This window comes from Lissotriton helveticus, chromosome 2_1 (assembly GCF_964261635.1).
Source record: "Lissotriton helveticus chromosome 2_1, aLisHel1.1, whole genome shotgun sequence".
NCBI lineage: Eukaryota > Metazoa > Chordata > Amphibia > Caudata > Salamandridae > Lissotriton > Lissotriton helveticus.
Genome location: NC_136059.1, coordinates 1518478263 through 1518501999, shown reverse-complemented (window position 1 = coordinate 1518501999; position 23737 = coordinate 1518478263). Strand labels below are relative to the sequence as shown.

The window sequence follows — 23737 nt, the reverse complement described above, 5'->3', positions numbered from 1 at the left end:
GCAGTCTGGTTGTGAGACTCATAGTAAAGTATGATCACTGATGTACACAACCTTTGGAGCCATAGCAACATAGATGTCTTTCATCATCCCTTAAAACAAAAGACACACCAGGAAATTATTTTTTTGTCTTTTCGGTCAGGTAATGCATTGATTGCTGTTAAAGGTGTTATGATGTGAATTTCCATTTAGAATGAGACAAGACATTCTTCATATAGATTAAATTAATTTTAAGTATATATTTATGTTCATATCTAACAATAGATTAAGAGGGAGAAAGTCCCTTTCAGGATAAAAGATGAGTTATTTTTATGCATGATCATATTTAGCATCAAAATTGCTGGTCTTGGGCGCAAGATAGGCAAGTGTAAACAAAGTTGAAGATACTAGAAGATGGTGTCTAAAGAAAATGAGGTACAGTCATCTTTGAGGAACAATTAGATGGTATATCACTAAGCCAGATTATGAACATTATCTAGAGAAACAAGGCAAATGACATAGGCTGGATGTTAGGAGTAATAGATCTTGCCAGATAAACTGAGCGATTTTCAAATGCAGTTCTTACAGCACAGTGTAAAAGATTTATTTAATTAAATTTAAATTAGAGCTATGGCTCAAAAATATGTTGGGTTTCAGAAGGCAAACAATTAATCAAATTCTAAACTGTGGGAAGAGTGTGCTTGAGCTAGGAGCGTTCTTACTAGTTTCAATAACAGTAGCCTAGTACACAGGCACATGTTTGCATGAGTTCACGTCGCATTCTAACACCCCCCCCCCCCTTTCTAACCTAAACTACCTAAATTGGTTCTTAATAGTTTCTAGTACATTTATTCTGAATTAGTTTTCCTATATTATTGTTTTATATTATGATCTGCACCTGTATGTGATTTGTGATGAAGAGAGTGACATCTTGTTGGCCATTGAAAAGACCTAGACTAGTTGTATTAATGTCCTTCAATATAAACGAGTTGCTAGGTGATAAAAGGAAGTTTGCTTTCTAATTTTATGCGGAAAAGATAACTGTAAGAATATTTTCTTTTACTGGTGTCCACATTCTGAATTGTGAATATCAATTATCTAAATCCTGCTCTGTTGGAATAGAGAGCATGTGATTATTGCTTGATCGTTATTGTACCCTCCTCTTTTATTAGGTGACATCACCCTAGAAATATATGTATTCTTTTTGTCCGGGCTATCACTGAATAACAAGTTTTTATACATTCTCTTATATTTTCCTTGTCTAATGTAGGTTCAGATAGCTTCCGCTTATAAATTCTTCACATTTAGATTACATGTATATCTATCTTGGGTGACTATGTTGCAATGCATGATAAAGTTGCATGTCACATATGCCTCTCACTATTATCAAGCGCAGAAGTAAGATCAAGCACACTGGCTCCGCATGCAAGTTAGATGAGCCGCGGTTCACAGCACATAATATTTATAGGTCTCGCCTAGTGAAGCAGCGCCATGCGCTGCTCGCCTAGCCGAGATCTATTGTTACCGACTTGGGCTCGGAAGGGGGACGGGAGATGTGCACTTTCCCCCGGACAGGCCATGTGCACGCTCACGCCGTCTGTTCTCTGCCAATGCGTGCTCCCATCGCGCTCGCCTGGACACCAGACAGGAGATGTGCACTTTCCCCCCCGACAGCCCATGTGCACGCTCACGCCGTCTGTTCTCTGCCAATGCGCGCTCGCCTACACAGCCCGACGCCACACGGACACGCTCGCACCACTAGCGGAACTCTGCATTTGGTTTGCTTTAACATGATCATGCCATTCTAGCGGTCCAGACACTACCGCTCAACAACCGTTCAAATGGCCTCACACACAGTCTCAACCACGTCACCAATCTTAACGCACCCCATCTAATGGGCTCAAACGCCAACTCCTTCCTTCAACGTCTTCACTACCCACGTTGACCCCTGGCCCTTTACCACCGCCCAGCTTCCCCAGAGCGCGTTTGAGTGGTTACAAAGGATTGTTCCAATACTCAACTATTTTCTTTCTCCCCCGTGCGATACTCAGTACGTCGCTCTAAAGCCTACCTGGGAGAGTCGCATAGGAAGGTAAGAACACGTGCTAGTGCTCCCAAATCATGGGGGATTGAGGACATCCTGAGCTGAGCGAGCATGTTCATCAGAACAGGACCCCCACCCCACACCAACTAGCCAGCCACCATTACCGTGCTAGGCTGATCTTCACATCTGCCCGGCACGCACACACAGAATCACTCACCTGCCAGTCTCACCCAACTGCTCCAGCTGTATCTGGGTGAAATTTTGCGCAAGCCAGTCACTGCCCGGATAAAAGCATTTAACTTTCAGTTATCACTTGTGCGTAGTGATAGACGTCACGTACGTAAGTAAATTCTACAGAAAAATGCACAGGCACATTGAGAAAGTGAAACTGCATGAGGCTTAAAATGGCTGACGTGCGTGCGCAGTGCAGGGAACAAAGTCTCACTCTGCACGTCTAGCGCATAGCAGTTTCCATTTGGTTCGCAGTACTTCTAATTCAGTGGTTCCCAAACCAATGCTGTGCGCATGTTATACTGCGCTGAATTGACATGGTGTGGAAGAGGATTTCGAGACCCCAGTGTATGGTAGGTTGGTGTGTCTCGAGGGGTCTGTGATAGGTGGGTAAGTCTGTGGCATGCCGGTGCAAGTCTCTGGTAGGTCGGTGTGTCTGGATGCGGCTTGTTTTAGTTTTGATTGAACCAACATGATAGGGTTTCCTCAAAAGCACCACCACCCTACTTTGCCTTGGGACAAAAGTTAGCGGACATACGTGCCCTTTTTTTTTTGGTTTGCAGTTTTACATAGCGCAAACACGACCCGAAGGTACTGGGGTGCTTTACATGATGAGCACCAGTTACATCACACGTTGACACGTTCATTGTTTGAAGGCACAGGAAGAATAAGTGATCTGCCCAGAATCACAGGATGAGTCGACACCGAGATTCGAAGCTGCTCAACATCTTGTCAGGTCAGACTTCTTCAGCCAATATCGGATTCCTAGTCAACTGTTCATTCGTTGCATGTAGGGACTTATAGACTCATACAAAACACAGGGAAGCTAAAATACAAAATAATCGGCATCTAAAGCCCAGATCTGAACTGACGGAAGGTGTGGTGTCTCCTGGCAGCACGTTCCCAATCTCTAGATGGCTCTTCCCACCCGCAGGGACTCCGCTTAGAGCACCGATGACCTCCCCTCAGCAGGGGACCCCTGTTTTCACTCCACTGCTGCCCCGTACAGGTCTCCTCGCAGTCTCTCCCTACTCCTTCACAGTCTTTTTTAGGAACTCCCTGACATCGGGACTGTTCCCTCTCCGGTGTCTTCAGACCTCCACCACAGGGATAGCTCTCCTCCGCTTTTGGTCCTCTTCCATCAGATACCTCTCCAGATTAAACACCTCTCCTCCAGTGCAAATGGGTTTATTCTGTCGTGGCACGAGGTAACCCCACTATCTCCCTAAATCTCACCCTCTTACCCCAGGTATGCCCCCTCCACCCTCCATTTCTATTCCGTAAACATCACGTCTTCATGTAGGGCCCCCTCGGGACTGCCTGTCTCCTTACCTTTCAGCCCTACGAGCCCCCACCCCAACCCCCCAAGTACTAGTGGATCCCCTTTCATACCTTAGGTCTGTTCAACCACTTCCTCACCAGTGCAGGCAGCAGGTCTTGGCATTCAGAGTCTAGCTTCAGGGAGGTACAGCGCCCCTCCACCCCTGTCCTCTGCCCCTCGACTGTCTCCTAACTCCTCTCTGCTCAGCCTGTCCTCGGTATGTGGCTTTCACCATGCCCCTCCCCCTAAACTGTTTTCTCTCTGTTTGTTTTCTATCAACACTCTTCTCTTCATACGTTTTTTCTTCTACATTCTGCCCCTCTTTACCCCACTCACTTTTCGCCCCACTCGCCTACTACAATCTGTGTTTTCTACTCCCGTACCTACTGAAAGTTGTTCCTGGTTTCCTCTTTTTCTCCGCCCGAAAATGTTATGGCCGCCTCGCATGTACAGCCAAGCCCGCTAGACACCCTGGGCGCTCCTGCTGCACACGTCCGGTGTGAATGCCTCACCAGCAGAGCGATCTCATGTCCGTGCAGGTCAGGGTAACTTTCCACCGCCCTTGGGGCATGAAATAGCCCACCAAAATAAAAGCGGGCCCCATTAGTGAATCGCATACGGCCAGATTCATCAATGTCCCGTTTTGCGAGTCCTTAATAGCGATTATTAAGGAATCGCTATTAAAGACTCGCAAAACGGGATTCATGTAGAAATCTCAAAAAAAATTGCGATTCCTACAGCGTCCTTATTTGCGATTAGCAAATTGCTAATCGCAAATAAGGAATAACTCCCCATTCATTCCTATGGGCCTAAAGGCCCATAGGAATGAATGGGGAGTCATTCCATATTTGCGATTAGCAATCTGCTAATCGCAAATAAGGATGCGATTTCAAGGGTGCCAGGGGTGTCCAAAGGACACCCTGTAGCACCCCTGAAATGCAAATGTACACAGGTCATTTCTTCTAAACCTGTCATGTGTTGTGATATGATAATTTGAATACATATCCAAGCCGTTATATATTTACACTGTACATGTTGGAAACTAGTTCCGCTTTTCGCAACTTTCTACCTTTTCCTCCAATGCATATTTCTGGGGTCTCTTTTGACCATTATTACCAGGCTGGCACTATGGTGGGACTGCGGAGTGAAATGCTGGTGCCACCACTCACTGGTAGACAGAAATAATATTAAGACAAGGATATTATTTCAACTCGAGTCAGGATAATAAACATAGGAACTTGAGACCACTCCAAGATGGCGACTGATAATACTATTGAGAATTTGAGTAGGAGTTATAAGTTTACGATCAGAGGAATAACCAAGGCTTTATATTGTAGAGCGAGCATGTATTATAAAACGGGCAACTACATATACTTTTAAATTCGATTCAATAATTTCATGACAAGAACTTGAGACCTTTCCAAGATGGCGACTGTGAACACCACTGAAATTCGAGTAGTAATAAGAAGCTTCGTAATATACAGAATAGTTAGGGCAATATATTACACGCTCTGTAACAATTGGAAAAATACGTTAATATGCCAAATATTTATGCATGAGTTGCTATTTTCTCGCCGAAAATCTCTTTCGTAAAAATTCACGTAAATACTTCAAAGTGAGGGTAATATTTCTAATACGTGAGAATTAAGATATATGCAGTATACGATATCGTTATAAATAGGTAAACTTTGTGTTTTGAAGCTCAGTATAAGACGCACTAAAACTTTACTAAAATGGCGCCTAAAAAACCACTTTTTTGCTATAAAGTAGACTAATCAAGATGGCGCCTGAGTAGGACGCTGACACGATGAGACGCGATCCGAGGTGCCCAGTGACTCTGTAATCGGTGAGTGTACTATTAGCACACAGATGCCTGTAATCTTAGAATATTACTATCAGTTAGAACTTCTACTGGGCTTATACTAGACAACTCGCTATATATTTATTTATCCGTTTACAGATACTCGTGATACTGGTACTGAGCTACTTTCCGGCGAGAATTTGAGGATCACCTCTAGATATTCAGAGGTATGGTTGTCTCCATTATAATATTGTAGGCAACCGTAGTGCATTATTTAAGGTAATGCCTAACAGAAATACTAAATAACGGTCTGTAAATAATTATTTTACAGATATTGTTACTGAATATGGAAATTGAAATGTAAAAACATATAACGAAGCTTATATATGGAAACCTGAGCCACATAATATATCGTTTTATAATCTTGGACGCTACTTTTATAGGATAAGGTAAGAAAGTCCTGATCATTATGAGTTGAGTACACGCTGGTAATAAGTACTGAATTATATGAGACTGAATACGTATGCACTGATTTTTTCAGATACGTTAATATTAATGACTGCACTATACTTGAGAAGTGGATAAATTGATGCTACCGATGAGGGAAGGCATAGGTATGTAGCCTCGCGGTCTAGCCATGACGCCAAACTGGAATTGTTACTACAATCTCAATGTTCTTTCTCTTTTACTCTTCATTTGGAACTAATAAACTAAGAACCCTCCATTTATATGTTTAAAATTATACACACGTGGTGCTTTCAGCTTATAAACTTGGTGGTGAGTAAACAATTCTATATAAATAACTCTTTTTAGACACAACTATAATAATTAGTTATTTAACCCTTATGAAGATGAATGTGAATATGTCATATTCAGACATTAATTGGTTTACTTATTATTATTATAATTTGTTTGGGTTGCAGCCCTGAGGAAGTCGTAGGTCTGATCAGACCAGACGAAACGTGCGTTGGCTGCTGTTTTGTTGAAAATAATACGAGGAGTTTCAATGAAGATTTAATTGTGACAAGAATCAAGAAACCAATAAATGGAACACTAATACTGGACCTTTTTGAGTGCTCGATGATTATAGTATCCTTGTTGAGCCCTTTTGAGCTTATTGATCTAGTCGTGGTAACCGATTAGTTATCATTTTGGAGCACCGTTGTTACTTTGTATCATCACCTTTTACTTAGCTGTGCGCTCAATGGTAAACAGTTACCTATTAGTCAAATGTACACAGGTGTTGCGCACACACATGTCCAAAGGACATGTGTGTGTGTAACATGCAACTTAGAAAAATGCACCAAAGTGCATTTTTCTAAGTTTTCGCTATTTACCGCGAAGTTACACTTCGCCGTAAATAGCGGCCCCATATTGCGAATTCGCAATTTTTAAAAGGTTCATGAATAGCATTTAAGGAATCGCTAATTGAGATTCCTTAAATGCGATTCTTCGCAATTTTGCGCTTTCTGTAATTGCGATTTTTGCATTTGGGATGATGAATCTTTATGGATGATAAATCTTTATTTACTTAAAGCATCAAGACTGTAATTTGCTTTCAAAACACTAAGTGCTATATGATTATGTGGGATATTACGGAAGAAATGGATCTTCTGAAATAGTGCAACTTTTGATGGTTACTTCTAACCGCAGATTCCTCAACTTCAAAATATCCCCAGAGGCTAGACTGAATCAGGAAGATTTTTTTCAGTTTCCTCCTGCACACCTGTAGGTGACGTTGTACGGCTCTGCGTTGACTCCACTCTGCCCCAGAAGTGATGACATATAGGCAACACCCAAGTTTACTGATGTCAGTTCCTTTCTTTCTGTGCCTTCTTATGCGGACGCAGAGCTACCTCCTAGCCTTTTCTTATCAGCTGACAAGCATTTTTCACAAAAAGTTCTTTCCAGTGTGCAAGGGAATACACCCCTCTTAAAATCATAAGGGTGAAGCCTTGTAGGAACTCTTGCAAACAAATATCTGCAACAGATCCCAATGAGGTGTGCCTCTGGTGTTTGGAGTGGGGACACGAATCCAAGCCATGTGAGGATTGTGCCCTAATGCAGGTAAATGTATTACGTGACTAAGAAACCAAGCTCTACGTTGCAGAGCACCAAAGGAAGTCATGAAATGGCCTCTCCCTCTTAAAGTCATGGACGCGGACCCATTCCTGCTCTTGTGGCGGTATCCTAACAGGTGGTCATCATGATCCAAGTTTTCAGATAAGTCAAAATCCCAGAAGAAACACAAGGAAGTCCAAGCGGGTCATGTCCCTGCCTCACCACTTTCCATCTGGGAAGTCTCACGGGCATCAAGGCGCCTATGGTCTTGCTCCTGGTCCCCTACTGAGAAGCTGACTCCCAAGCTGGTTCCTATGCATCCCAAATTTCTGGGTCCGTCGGGAGTACCACAACAGATTGAAGTGTTTAAGGAAGCTACTCGCCGCATCTTCAGCATCTTACCAGCTTCCTTTTGACATACCTTCTGACCCCATGGATCTGGAGAGGCCTCTAAATGGGTTACCAAAGGCAGGTCCACCCTAGGCACCATTTGTGCCTCCTGAAACTCTTCAGGTTCAGCTCTGACTCCAGAGCAGACTCCATGCCCTGTACCACACTTCATGCTGGTTCCTGCTGTATTGATGCTGCACATGCCGGAGGAGGACATCGAATAGATACTTCAGTTCGACTCACACTGAATCCCTCTTGAGCTCAGCCCTTACTCACACATCCCCCTATACATTTTAACACTGGTAAAACATCACTTTTGCCTAGGAGCTACCTGCCAGCACTCACACACACACACACAAGTTTTCACATTGAACTATGACCAGAGCCAACCAGTTTTTGATGATGATGGTGATGAATGGGACACATTTTCCCCACAATATGGTGATGACAATTTTTCTATGGAACTACAAGAGGCCAGTGGACTGGACACTTACCCTGGCATAGGGTTGGTCTCCCTACCTCGCCCTTTCTCAGAAGAGTCTGCCTCATTTGGGGTGGTCATTAGAAAGGTGGACAAAGGCTTAGATCTCCAGTTGCCTTCCAGAAGTGTTAAAACCTGGAGAATCCTAATCTGGACGTCTACTACTGTTCAGTGAGGCACAGAATGACACCCTCATGGGCGCTTGGACCAAACCCTGCTTTTGTCCACTTGTAAACAGACCGGTGATACATCGCCACAGGCTCGCTCTGGATGACCCTGCTCCTTAGTCTGGTAATACAGGCCTCCTCTAACAGGGTTAACCCTAATTCTTATGCCATTATTTCCCATCCCCTGGAAAGAGAGTTGAAAAGAATTGAGACATTCGGGAAGAGGATATTTTCTTATGCCAAACTCACCCTCAGGTTGGCCACATCAGCTGTTTGCTGGGAAGGTACTCCTATAAATAATGGGACTAGATTGCTGAGATCTTACCAGCAGTCCAAAGGAGTTCCCCACCAGTTTGGCATAGACAATTTAAGAAGACCAGGATGTGGCCTAGTATGTCATCCAGTCAGACCTGGATACAACAGACTGCTTTGGCAGAGTAGTCAGCACTAGCATGGTGCTTCCGCATAATGTGTGGATGAGGTCCATGACCTTCTCGGGTAACTTTCCAGTGTCAAGCATGGATATGCTTTTTGTTGGGTCCCACCTCTTTCGCATGAAGAAATAATCTCCCTCAAGCACTTTAACGAGAGTAGATCTACTACCTGCTCCCTTGGTCTTTTCACACCTGTAAGGCAGTATCGCTAACAATTTTGCCACTTTTGAGGCATTGCTAGGGGTTTCGCCTTTAGACAGCATCCAGGCCCTAAAACAGATACCCTAGTGCTTTCAGGGTCGGTGACCCATCAAGCAACATCTAGGCCAGCACTGGTAGCAATCTACCCAGTCCCCAGACCCTCTGGCACCAGCCTCCAAGCCGTTTTAGTTTGTCCTTATTGGCTCCCAACCACCCTGTGGAAGGCAGGATCACACATTTTTTCCACAGCTGGGAAGCCATAACATCTGGCAGGCAATTGGACCAGCAACCCCTCCCTACCCCACCTAAAGTTGATGTTGGTGACCAATGCATCACTTCTGGGTTGGGAAGGTCATGTAGGAGAGCTGTTGATGAGAGCCTCATCTTCACCTCAACCTGCTAGTCGTTGTGTAGAATCCCTTATTGCTATCCATCAAGGGAAGGTTGACGTCATTCAGGGACAACACTACTGGCATGTGTAGGAAGCAGATTTCTGATGCACTTTGACTTGATGTTCCCAGGGTCCCTACCAATCCTGTTCCCAGGGCCGGTGTTCTTTCCCAAAACTGTACATTGATGCTCACAATTGGCACCTCTCTGGCCAAATGTAAGTCCCTTATAAAAGGTACCATTGGTACCAAGCGCACTGTGACCAGGGAAGGCCTCCAAGCATGTATTGTGCCACCCTTAGAGGTCCTGTACCTTAATACACACACACACTGCCATTGCAGGCTGTGTGTTTTGGTGAAGAGAAAAGTGAAGAGTTGACATGGCACACATACTTGTGTGCCTTGCCTGAAACCCACTGCCTAAGGTAAATCCAAGGCACCCCTCTAGCTGGGTGCACTATACCACTGGTGAGGGTACAGTTGCGTTAGCACTGTACCCCTACAGTGTCTAAGTCCATTCTTAGACATTGAAAGTGCAGTAAAGTCATAAAGAGTATATGGTCTGGGGCTTTGTCATTACTAGTCCACAAAACCATAATGGCGCTACTAAATTCTGGGAAGTTTGGTAGCAAACCTCTCATCATAATAAACACACACTGATGCCAGTGTGGGATTTATTATACAATGCCATCAGAGGGCATCTTAGAGATGCCCACTGAAAAAAGACCAGCATCTGGAGGGTTCCCTGGCTGGTAAACACCAGCCTGCCACCACAGGACATGTTTCTGGATCCCTGGGGTGGGGGCCTCCGCTCCCTGGGCCCAGAAACAAAGCCTTTCCTGGGCAAAGGAGTTCACACCTCCCCCAGGTTAGGAAGAGCCATCTGTGGCATGGTAGTTTCAAAGGCCTAAGTAAAGTTTTGGGGACCCCCTCTAGAACAGTCACTTTTAGGCCAGGGAGCAGAGGGGAATAACAGTCAAACACGCAAAAGCAGCTCCCCCACGGCCTTTTATTTTTTTCGGGGTTTCCCTCCAATTAAATGGGCATAACCAGACAATAATAATACATCATTTTCACTTTCTCATTTCTTTTTATTGAAATTATTTTTTCTCTTTTTTTTTTAAATATAAGATAGTTAATTTCATATCATTTTTTCAGTTATTAAAAAAAGTTCATTTCTTTACACACTACATTATGATCAAAGAGATATCATAATTCAAAAAACATTTTTCAATATTCATACGAAAAAACACACCTCTAACCAGGTAGAGAACAATACTCGCATTCCACACTTTCTCTCATTCACACACAGTCATAACCTCATACATCTGCACACGTTAACATTCCTATTGTTGTTATCTCTATTGTCCAATATGTATCCACTCTAATCAGTGAGATTTTAAAAGGACTTTGGTCAATGCGTTTCGGTGGAAGGTAATGGCGATAGAAACCACCTTCATCAGGACCCGCCAGATTTACCAATCTACGCTCTCTCTACCCTGGTTTGAATCTTCAAATCTACGATGTATGTTTTTCATTCAATGTTCACTTCTACGGACGCACAATTTTCTGCCAGACGGGTTTCAACAATTTCGTACTTTCCACACGCCATCTCCGTCCTACATCTCGCGCAGTCAGCAATTTTCAAAGGCCTTGCTGCCTTTTTAACACTACCCCCAGCCTCTCCTGCTATCAGGAGCAGTCAGGCCCCTTTCCTGTCATACCCCCTTTTCGGCGGGAAGACAGACGGTAAAAATTAGAACAGCCCAGAAGTTGTGCCTGTAGTATCTTAATGTTGTTATAATGTTGTCTGCTATCTTGTTCCTAGCTGCTCAGCCAGTGTGAGTGTTCTGTGTGGAATGTTGGTGTGTGGGCCATGAGTGGAATGCTTGGATGACTGGTGTGAGTGGTTACAGTTGGTGGATGGGCTGAGCAGCTAGCAGGTTGCTCCTGGTGGGGCTGCTGTATTGGATCTACTCTACATTATGATCTACTTCAATAAACCTACTTAATCAACATCTACCAGCATGGACTATGTTACTACATTATTTTTGGTGATGAGGGGGAGACTTTCTCTCGCACAAAAGTTAGTCTGAAGGAAGCTTAAGATGACATCTACAAATAGTCTACATGTTGGAAAGAAACGTCATGATCTTCAAGCGCAGGCATCCTACGGGAAAAATTGCAACATGTCTGGGTCACAAGAGGCCATACATTCAGCGCAAGTTGACTTACAAGAAGTTGGTTTGAAACCTAAGAAGCCACAAAGGAAACATAGGAAATTGGTACAGAACGCCTTGCAGCCCCACCAGTGTCCATTACATCGGACAGCCCCAGCCCAAGCGTGCTGTACTTTGTTTCATCTGGACACATTTAAAAGAACTGAGCCTTTAAGGAAAGTAAGCAACATAATTTTAGACTTTCTTTCTGCCATATCAAACATGAACGCTGCACAAGGACATGTGATTGGAGTGTTTTGTTGTACATTCACAGTAACCATTACAACATTTCAGCAAAAAGTGAGATTTTGAGAACTGCACGAAGCCCTGCTGTGTTTTGGTGTTCATATAAGACCCATCCATTGAAGAGCATCGGAGTTTCTGAGTTTAAAAGGTCAGAGACTTCCTAACTGAATGCGGAATCATCAGATTTCAAAGGTCAGTTACTCTATTTTTGAATGCGTGTTCACTGAATCGTGATATTGTCGGATGTATTACTGGCACAGAGAGCCTCGTTCAAAAGTGCCCCACAGACTTTCATCCGTTTTTGTCTCTTACACAGGGAGCTCAAGTGTGGAGTGAAGTCTTTTTCGTGGTGAATTTGGTGTTCTGAATTCACACTATGTACCAGCGACTGGATGGGGCCTTCAGAATTGAAAAAATAACATTTCACTAGACTTTTATTGATCCTTGCAGGCAAACTGTCACTGTCTACTTTAAAATTCTTAGCACAAGACTTTCCATGCGCTTGCAGCTTACCGGGAGTTTGGAATCGCATGCTGCTCTCGAGGCATCTTCTGTGACGACGCTGTGTTCTCCCTGTTACCAGCTGTTGTCAGACGTTTCTTTAAGCAGAGACGTGCCATGAGCCATCAGGCTCAGCATCACGTAAGTGCCACCATCTTGAGGTTAAATGGTGCATACTTCAATCTCAGCAGCTCTTTGCCCACAGTGTGCCTGGCTGGACCAGAGATTTGCCCCGTGCGTGCGTTTATGTCCAGCATGTCCGGATGTCTTGAAGGCTGCGTGAGTTGAAGAGGACTGGTTGCGGAGCCTGCTTTCACCAGTTTACCCAATTGGAGGTACTGAGAGTTGACGGTGAAATAGCATTACAGCCTGACGGAGAACATGCCCAAGCTCCCCCATTCCCTGGTTGAGTGTCAAACCGGGACGCTAAAAACCAATCACAACGCTGCATTGCAGTGTTGTGATTGGTCTGGGGAGCCTGGCGGTTCTTCCTGGCCTCCTGTTCCTCGAGTCCCATGAGGAGAGCAGAAGCAGAGACACGGGACACGGCGGCAAGGTACGTTTTATATATATATATATATATATATTTTGCATTGTGCAGCCCTGCCCCCCCCCCCCCATTCCTCTCTGCCAACGCCACCCGCGCGTCATACCTGCTGCCACTGTCTGTTACTTGCCCTGAGATGTATAACCAAGCTTACTCTTTTGGTTTTTCCGCAGAACAAAATTGGTTGTAGATGTTTAGGCAGGGTCTATTATTTGGAAATGTAACTTTAGGAAGGAAGATTGTGGTATTAAAAATGGGAAATTGTATGCTTTGAAGTAATAAATGATTTTTGCTTTTATGTCACAGGCGATGCTATTACCAGTCCAGATGTGGTTTTCAGGGTAAGCGGAGAAGAAAACCAATGTTTGAAGATTACTTCGGACTCCAAAAGAAAAGAAACAGGTTATTGTGGAAACGAGGGCAAGGGGGTGAATTACGTGTACAATTCTTCCTGCTTCATTAACTCTATACACATTATTAGTTTATATGCTTAAAATGTATCATAGTGCCCACAGATCTTCAGAACAAATTATGCTAATACTAGGCCTTTATTGTAGGAATAGGAAATTATGAACATGAAGCTAAGTTACCCTGCTACTGTGCCACATAACCTGTGTCTATTATATGGATTTGTAGAACTAGGTTTGTGTTTTTTAAGCGCTTTAAAAAACATTAACTAACAATGTGGCTTAACGGAAAAAAACAGAAAAGGAGACGGGAAGGATATGAGATTTCATTGCCATCTCTTCTGTATTCTCCCAATAAGCCACACAAGCTGATAAAGAAAATTGTAAAAGTGTGTGTGTATATATATATGCAGAACAGAGTACGTGGTTTATGTTCTGACATGCACCTATGCCTTAAGATATGTTGGGAGTACTAAGCTACAGGTGCATGTCAGTATATTGCAGCACTTGCGAGCTATCGTAAAGCTATTGTAAAGCTATCGTAAACAATGACACCGCACACCCTGTCGCACGTCACTTTAGGAGTGACCACAACAATGAATTCAAATGTCTTAAAATATTACGTTGTTGATGCTAGCCCTAACCCCCGTAGAGGAGGAAACGGGGAAAAACTACTGAGACACCTGAAAACACGCATGATTCTTGAACTGGACTGCAAAGCACCCAACGGGTTAAACAATACAGAGGACATGTATAATTTCCTGTAACACGTTTGATAAGTTACATAGCTCCATAACCACTTGACCTGTCACTGTAGACAAACTAGTAGGGCTTTATCACTACGAGATTTCAAATAACCGCTGCAACCCAAATGAAATTAAAAACAATCTTAACCCGAGGGGTTCTTATGAGGTATAGGGTTTTTTATTACGTTTTTTATTAAGTTATCACTAGCACGTCATATTACAGAGAATTAGTATTGTATTTGTAAGCACTCTGCACTTTCATCATGCAATTCTGCATAATATTCTGAAAATGCTAGGCATAGAAGCACTGCATATGAGTTATAATACTCTCAATGAATAAAATACATAATAAAATATGTAAAGAAAAAATTATAAAAATAATTAAGCGAGATGACTCCCCAGTATTAAATCGCAACTATATGAGACTATGTTTACAGATGGTGACCACATCTGTGGAGTAGGGTACTGATATTCAAACATTGATGCCGTTAAAGATCTATGACAATGGTAGTACATAGCAACATGTGGGCAAAAAATCTTTAGATAAGAGTATATACATGATTTTATAAAATGCGATCTTTTGCACATGATCAGTTTACATAAAGGTAATGATGTAGACTGTGGTAATGAAGAAACACATGTATTTAACTATCTATTTATTTGCATCTTTACTGATTGTTGCATATTTATGCATATTTATTTATTTATTCATATACAAATAATGCCCAGAGAACACCCACAATCATGATCGATCTTACAACATTAATATGGATAACATAGTCCGTTTCAAAGTATCTGATTGAGACAATGGAGAGTCAAAGATGTAGTGTTTCTTTCACATTTGGTATCACGGGACACTGAAGGGGTGTGTAAGAAAAAGAAATATATAAAAATCTTGGCGGACTGCGCTCCGTATGTGATCAAGGGCACTTGTGGCTCGATACGCGTCAGATTACGGAGAAGTGTGAAGAATAAAAAACTTGCCATTCTACCTATTGGAGTCCGTTACTCTCATCTTGCTTTGTGGAGGTTTGGAGACTCTTTTTGATATTGATATATATATATTTTATTTCAGGTCCTAACAAAATTAAGCACCTCAGAACGTTAAATAGAAGATTTCTGACATTCATGTTTTGAACCACGTTGTAAATAATATTGGGTTAAAATAATATTTAACAATGCTCTTTTCCATGCTCTTCTTGACCAGGGTTATCCGGTTTCAAGTCTAGTGCTTCTCGTAGCAAGGAAGAAGGTTCTTCATCACATGTGGTAAATCATCTTGGTGCAGAAGGAGACTTTAACACCAGCCCCAGTTTTGGTAATTACTCTCATTTCTGTAATTTCTACAATCGAGGTTTGGTCCATTGATTAACCGTCACTTGAGGAACAAGAAGTACTCCTCAGTTGGTGTAAAAATTTCCTGCGAAATGCCAGTAATCCCTTAATTCATTGACTTTTCCAAACATACATGTGATTGACTTTTACTAGAAACATATCTTAATTATGTTTGTTGCTTATTACGGTGATTAAAAAAAGCTGCAGCACTCATTGACTGTTGGAACCCATTAGATTGAAATGTAGGTCCCTGGTGAGACTGAGGTCTGTTGTAGGCCCTTCTCTGATGCATGTTTCTACAAAATTACACATTTGCTTTGCTAATTTGTTTTTTTGTTTTGGTTGAATATAAACATCTATTATTATGATGTTGGTGTCCGTTACGTGTGTTGATGTTGGGGAGAATACGTTTACAGCTAAGGTTGCTGGTGCTGTAGGACCAAATTCACGGGTTATGAGCTTGATTGTACTTGCAACATGTATGACCAACTTCTCTGCATGTGTCCATACTTTGCCCCTGTAAGTGCACTTGTGAAAAAACGCAGGAAACCCTGCAAATGAGGAGGATCAATCAGCCAAGTCTCTTGTGAAGCCACAATATCAAACGCCCTAATATGGGTGATAAAGTCCAGATCTGATCATTTGTTTGCCAGTCCATTCACATCCATGAGCATATCCATATAGACCCTTTCGTGCCGGACCTTTGCAGTGGACAGGGAAGTTGTCAATCTTTTGTATCATTATTTATTGTTCTCGAGATCCATCTTATGTCAGAATCCCAATTCTGCAGCATAATAGGATCATGACTGGTTTCAGGTTCCGCTGGAGGGTGCTCCCAATTCGTTTTACAGTGCCCCATAGCCCCTTTCAGCACCAATGTAGTAGACCTAATTTTCCCTTGTGTGCTTTGGCATTAACAGGTCAGGTTATCCTGGCTTGATGTATGGGGTAATAGTTCTACCCCAGGTCTTAAAAATGTCGCTTTTTAAGAATATACTTTGTGCAATTGTAGATGAGCTCCATGTTGCTCTAATTTTTTCTCCCACCATGGAGTCCTTGCATTTGATCAATTCTATTGAATCTAGGTCTGTTGTCTTTATCTCTGTCAAGGATGGAATATGGGATAGCAGACTCGATATATTACCTCGATTCATAATATCCTGCCTTCCTTTAGAGGTATATCTGGCCTAAACCATAAGGTGCTTGTTTCCTTCCCACTTATCCCTTTAGGGTCAGATTTTTGCTTTGTATATGGAAGGGCAGCATTATTTTGACATCCTACTATTTCCAGCAGGTTCCCTTCAGCTCTTTTCAGTTGTGCCTTTTGTTCGACTTCTGTCAGTCGTCCTGCAGATTCTTTCCGATTTGATCCCCAACTAATTTGGTTATGATCTGGGAGTGCCTCAAAATAATTGCTGTCCCAGGTGATGCTCTGTGTTTATACAGGAAGATGTTTGTGTGTCAATCATGTCCTTATGGAGAAAATGGCTGGTCCTTGTGTTCTCTGCTTCCCTATGAACCATGACCTTATTGAGAAAATGGTTCGTCCTTGTGTTCTCCGCTTCCACATGAACCATAGATTTGATTTCCAGATTTGCCAAATTTCCCATGTTTACCTTGCTTCCCTCAGTGACTTGACCATTTATTTTTAATTGATGTTTGAGGAAATCCAGATAGCATATGATCTTGATTCAAGTCTGGCAGTTGGATTCCCATCATAGTTTCCACTTCAGTATTTTTAAATCAAATTGTAGTGCTGTTTCTTTCCGTTTGGAGCTGTGTAGACTCTGTCCGCTGCCTCCCCAGACTGCTCTGTCTTCTTTGCTTCTAGGATCCTGATTGGGGACTTTTGACTTAATCCTACCTTTATGTCTGTGCTCTTTATGTTTGTTTTTTCTGGTGTGGATGTGTTTTGTTGATATATTTTTTTTTTTTGGGTTGATGTTGACCCAAAGAGGCGCAAAAATCAGTTCTTATTGCAAATTTGTTTTTGATTTTGATATTTCCGTTTTTGTGCGTCTTTGTTTTGCATTCATTTTGCTTTCCCCTTTATCCTCTCCTGGAGTATCCGGCACTTGGCTCAGTACGTATGTTTTTTGCTGTTCTCATTTTTTCCGTTGTTTTGTGTTGGTCTGGTCACGGTCGATAGGTACTCTTCCATAGCGATTTCATTTGGATGAATTGTCATAACTTTGTTGTTTCCATTTAAGGATTATTTCACTAATAGCTCAGTGTAGCCAGTGTTTGAAGACTTTTTGATTTGTGAGCATAAGTCACTCAACATTGTCGGACGAATAGCTAGTTTATCGACAATCGGGCTGCATCCACAGGTTCGACTGTTCGCTAGGGCATAATCCTGTATGCTTTGCAGAGAGGTGTTCAATATGCCTAGCTTGCTGTCAATTGCAACCACAAAGACTGCCAAAGTATTCATTAAGGTTAGTTGTGTGTCCATTTTAATGGGATGTGTGTACATTTTATCGGATTGATATTGGAGGGTCTTTACCAGGAATTGCACTGTTTTTAGCAGGCTTTCCCATTATCTGATTGATGTGTGTCTTCATGTTGATCTCCGGATGCACCCCTTTTGCATTTGGGTAGATTTGCTTTTACTTGCATCCCCTCCCCTGCATTGTGAACCGCGTTTCCTGTGTTTCCCGAAGGCACCTCTCTTTTTATATCTACCACGGTGTCGTTCCTGCAGTTATCCTGCGATTAGGTTTCGAGGAGTCCCTCCCATTCCTCCTTATCGAGATATGAGAATTGGTCCAGGTCTTCACTATCTTCCATTTCACTAAGATGGGGTGTCACAGACTTACTTTGTGTTGGTGATGTTGCGAGCAGTACTTTATACTCTGAGCCCAGATTTTTGTTTAGGAGTACAGATTCACCTGCTGTTGTTTTTGTTTCTTCCATTTCATCTGCAGGTATGTATGTTCTTTTCCTCGTCTGCGGGTTTTCTTTGGGGCTGTCAAAACAGTTAATGCCTCTGTTATAACACAATTGCCTCCTTCGGTTTTGTTTCGTGATATACTTCTGGGCGATGGGACATTTGAGATGTCTATTGCATCAAGACTGTAAGCGCCTATTCCTTCTGTGGTGGCCTCCCACTGTTCCTTAGTCCCATTCTTTGAGTTTGACTCCTGAATTATCTCCTATCTACTCCATTTGGTTTTGTTGCCAAGGTCTGGGACGTCTAGGAGGCGGAGATAGTTTGACACTGTAGGATTGTTGTTAGACTGACTAGACTGGCTGGACTTACTGACCTAGAGTTCTCTGCCCTGCTGCTTTGATCTTTGTTTCCTTCTCTCTCCCCACTTTCCGTTTGGTATTGGGGGCCTGGAGGGGAGTCCGAAGGCCTGTTGTTGGTGTAGGACCTGAGAGAAGAGTGTCTCCTGTGTTTTTTAGGAAGCAACATTTTGCATCTATTTTGGGCTGGAAAAGGCGATGTTTTAAAGGTTTGTTTTCTGAAGTTATATTGCTTGTCTGCTTGGTATCTGGAGTTATTTCAATTATAGTGTCAGTTTTCTGCATACCAGGTCTAGTCTTTGCCTGCGGTTTGCTCACTGTGCCAGCAGATGTTTTCAGCTTCCTTTTACGCTTACTGATGTTGTTTGAAAGTATAGTCCCTCTACGTACACGTCCTGACCTCATAAATTGCAGTGCTGTGACTGGCTTTTTATGGTCTTATGGCTTTTGTACCCTTGCATTTCTCTTACAACCTCTTTTGTATATTAGTATATTTATTTATTATTAACCTATCAAAATGTGATTCTTTAAGTGGACACTGAGAAAGATTTTGTCCTTGGGTCGTCCTTAAAGGGGGAGGGGGCAATAACCCTAATGTTCCAAGTGGTTCTCCAGTGTCCAACAGCCAGTGTTCAAAACTACAGGCCACGTGCTGCAGCAGGCAAGCAGGCTCCACCAACTAATACCTTGCCGCCTGTCTACCTTATGCCCTCCACACGTCATTCTACTTCTCTACTTCCCTGTCCTCTAGGAGTAGTTACAGGAGCCAGAATATTACTGCAGTGAACCCCCTACTTTGCTAGTCTGGGCGGAGCCCTAGAACTATCAGTCACTGGCACGCCTTACCGCATGCTTGCTTCTGCTGCAGTTCCCAATTCCTGGTTCTGGCTGGGCTGGGGGTCGTGGATGAGTCCGGCTCCACTCTGCCCTACTCAGACTTCCGCTCAGAGCTGGTTCCACTTGTCTGTGCTGTTCTCCGTGTGCTGCTCACCGCTGCTGGACAAAAAGTATTTTGTGGTTCTTCTTGGCCCCCAGATCCTCGAGGGGCCAGCAGACCCAGCAGACTCTGCAGAGCAAGGCAGGGGTCCGCATGGCCGCAAGGCCTGCGATGGCCGTGGGGGCCTCAACAGAGCTCAACGGAGCCTCGGAGGGCCCTGCAAGGTGAAGGCAGCGAGGAGCAGCACAGCGTCTTGCACCTCCTCTCTCTCCCTCACTCCCTCCCTCACTCATAGTGCGGTGGCTGGCGGTGGCTGGCTGCGGCGGCGCAATGCCGAAGACACAAACTGAACTCATTGCCTCATGGAGGACAGGTTCTTGACCGCTAGCTCATGCATAAGATTGATAATAGTAGAAAACTGGTGGATTTAAAGAACACAGAATACTTGGCATGGAGAAGCGAGTGGTTAAAAGGAAAAGTGACACTGGTATCTGGAGGATTGTGTAGGGAGCGGGTATATGAAGAAGGTGAGATTTATTCAAAGGTTTGGCAAAAGATGATCTGAATATGCAGCTAGAACGAAGATAGCGGGATGGGAAAGTTAGCAGTTATTCACTGTGAAAGGTTAATTGTTTTGTGGGAGACGTCCGGTTATTGTGTGAGTGTTGCTTTGGTGGGTTTAGAGGAAGGTGATCAAATCCTGGGAATTTTTCATTTTGCCAGTATTTGGGCCCGGTGTAACTAGCTGTCTGTAATTAAGTGCTTCAAAGCCTAATATCTGAATAGAAAAAAAACCAAAATAAAAACACTGTGAAAAAATACAGATTATAAGTTATCATCCAATTTCATGGTAATTGGGTAGGATCTCAAGATGGCGGATTGACACCGCCAGCAGTGGAAGGGCGCTGAGTCGGGTCCAGGTCCAGGTCTGAAGCGACGCTATGCTTCGACACAGGGCACAGCATTGATATGCGCAGATCTAATACATGATTAAGCTACACGACGGAGCAGAATAATTGGACATAACAGGCTCACCTCGAGTGATGAGAAGCGCTGCAGTACCGATGGTCACAGAGACGGAGACGGAGACAAAGGCTGATGTGGAAAATACGGCTGATTAAGTGCTCTCTCCGATGCCTTTTCTCCGTCGGTGCTAGGAGTACTGAGACACCGCAACAAGCACAAGCTTCAGCAGAGTTTCGGCAGAGTTGGAGTAGCCTGCTGGAGTGGTTCAGGTTGAGATCTGCATCTGCGACAGCAGCGATCCGCTGGCCAGGTCTGCGTTCCGCCGTAGCCCCGGCAGTAGCTGGGCCGGAGAGAGCGAGCGTCTGCAGCGGGATGGCGCCGAAACCTCCGACGCGGACAACGCGCAACACAACTGTGAGCGGGAGGGCAGGCGTTTCTGCAGCTTCATTGTCGGTGACTGCAGTCAGTGAGTTACTGGCAGGAAAGAAACCCAGCGAGACACCGGTAGGCAAGAAAATCACTGTGGACACAGCCCGGGGGTTAGCTCAGAGCGCTGAGCGGGAGATACAGCCTGGTGTAAGCGGGGAGGTAGGAGCTGCAATGGCGCCAGAAACAGCAGGAACAGAGAGCACTGCTGAAACGCGGCAGAAGGGCTGCAAAGGCTATGCAGCAGATAAGGATGCTATTGCTGATATTATAGCCCCAACAGGGCAGGCTTCAATAGCTCAGGCAAATACTCAGGCTAATACTGTGGTACAGACTTTAGCTTCACTGAGAAACGGAGGGGTGGCAGCGGGGGCAGTAGAGGCTACTCCCGACCAAATTCTTATGAACAGCGTTTCCATGGTTAATGACATAAGTAGCACTCGTGTCCATCATTCTGGCTCTCTGGCTCCACAGTCTCCAACATTGAATTTACCAAGCACTGTCATCGATGCTAAAGCTTCCTCCTCCTCTTGCACTACTACTAATGCTACGATTGTCATTAGTCCCTCTCCCGATAAAGGCTGTGCTGCTGCTGAGATGACAGAAACTGAGGGAACTGCAAGGGATGCTAACATAGACTTAGGTGAAACAGATGAAGATTATGTGGATGTTAATGAGCAGGGGAGTAACACACCCCTATGTATGATCAAAGACAAAAATAAAATGGCACCTAAAAAGCTGAAGGGGAAAAGTAAGAGCAAGATGGTTAAATTGGCGGGTAAAACGAAGAAGACAAACACCTTGACAACTTTTGCTGAGAACAGCCCTATCAGACAATGGGTACAGGCTAAGGGCGGGGTGAAAACCATGGCATTGCGATTATCTGGTAATAGCCCTATTGATGTAATCTCAGCACCCATCGTAACCACTGTGCCCACTGTACACATCGACAAAACAAAAGCTGGTGCTCCATCTGGTCTTACCCAACCTTTTCTTGCTGAGAAATTAAAGGCAAACGGGGCTAGCAATGGAGGTAGCACGTCCGATCAACCACAACCTCATTTTTTTGCGCCTACTGCGATATCTCCCGGGGACAACCCCGCTTCAACCTCCGTGGTAATGGACTGTAGCAGTACCAGCAGTAACAGTGGGAACAATGGGAACAATGGCAATATTGCGAGTGACAGCATGGTCGTTGATGATATGGGGGATATGCTCAAAGTTACCACCCCGGAGGCTCTTAGATCCCCACTAAATGTATCCGCACAAGCAACGCTCATGGGTGACAATACATCATCCTCATCTACTGGGGCAACAGAGTGGATACCGCAGGGGGAAGTGACCGCCTCCTTTCAGACAATCTTACACCTCCTAAATGAGCAGAAACAAGAGGCCAAAACTCACTATCAGCAAATGAGGGAAGACAACAACAGAACTCAGATTTCTTTACAAGAAATGGCATGCAAACTGGGAGCGGTATCGCAAGACATAGAAGAATTGCAGCAGAGAGTGGCTGTTACGGAAGAGAAATCGGAAAGCTCTGTGGCAGGTCTGAACAGGCATGATCTACAAATAGCCCAGATGCAGGCCAAATTGGAAGATTTGGAGAATAGGAACAGAAGGCAGAACCTACGTGTCTTTGGTATTGCGGAAGGAGCAGAGGGGGCAGATCCAAGGGCATTCATTACTCACCTGTTTCAAAAGGCTTTTCCTGATCTCTCAGACTGGGACTGGGACTCACAGATCCAACGTGCGCATCGATTACCCTTATTCCAGAGAGACAATAGCAGGAAATTCCCTAGACCCATCTTGATCTACATAGGCAACTATCTGCTTCGTCAAGCCATTTCTTTAAAAGCGCGCCCCAATACCCCGGTTAATATTGAGTCAATCACCTTTTTTGTTAGATCGGATCTAAGCAAACAATCGTTAGAGAAAAGATGGAAGCTAAAACAGTTTATAGATCCGATTAAAGAACTTGGATTTCAAGCTTATTTGCAAGAACCTGCAAAGCTAAAAGTGATAAAAAATGGTCGTTCATATCTTTTTATGGATACTGATGAGGTCGAAAAAGCAATTTCTTCCTGGAAGACTGGGTAATGTCTGAGTTCAGGCTTAATGCTTAATTAAATACTGGCGTAAGAGGGGTGTGATAGTCTCTTGTCAAACACAAATTCCCGTGGGATATTAGATGTGTGCTTATATGACAATGAAGAGGTTAAATCTAAGACAGTGAAATGTGAATGGGGCAATACTGTGACTGTGTCGTGTGGACTAATTATAAATACCTGGACTCGATTGGCGCTCCATTCACACACCGACTGCCAGGTGAACGGCAGTCAACAGGAAGGGGGGATCCACAGGTAAACACGGGGTGGGGGGAGGTAGTATTAGAGTGTGGGGTGGGTTAAGGGAAGTAATGGTTTGGGGTAAAAATTGCATCAAAGGACAAAAAAATGACAAAGAAAAAATTAAGACGTTCTACAAAATACTGATGGTGATTATTTTTGGCTACGTAGGTAAGGAAATACATAATTTAAAATGCATTTAATAAAATGTTTAACCTGGAATGTGTCAGGACTAAACAACAAAATTAAGCGCCGGCTTGTCTATGAGGAACTTAAGATGTATAGCCCGCAAATAGTAGTCCTAACCGAGACAC

At 43.7% G+C, this 23737-nt stretch overlaps 1 protein-coding gene across 1 annotated transcript in view; it reads left to right on the top strand.

Annotated features, from left to right (window-relative positions):
• The window catches only part of LOC144818743 (uncharacterized), a 107814-nt gene that overhangs the window by 5689 nt on the left and 78388 nt on the right, over positions 1–23737 (top strand). Inside the window, exons 4-5 of the mRNA XM_078676446.1 lie at positions 13316–13411; positions 15370–15480. Of these exons, the coding sequence (XP_078532572.1) occupies positions 13316–13411; positions 15370–15480 (207 nt within the window). The remainder of the gene's footprint in view (positions 1–13315; positions 13412–15369; positions 15481–23737) is intronic.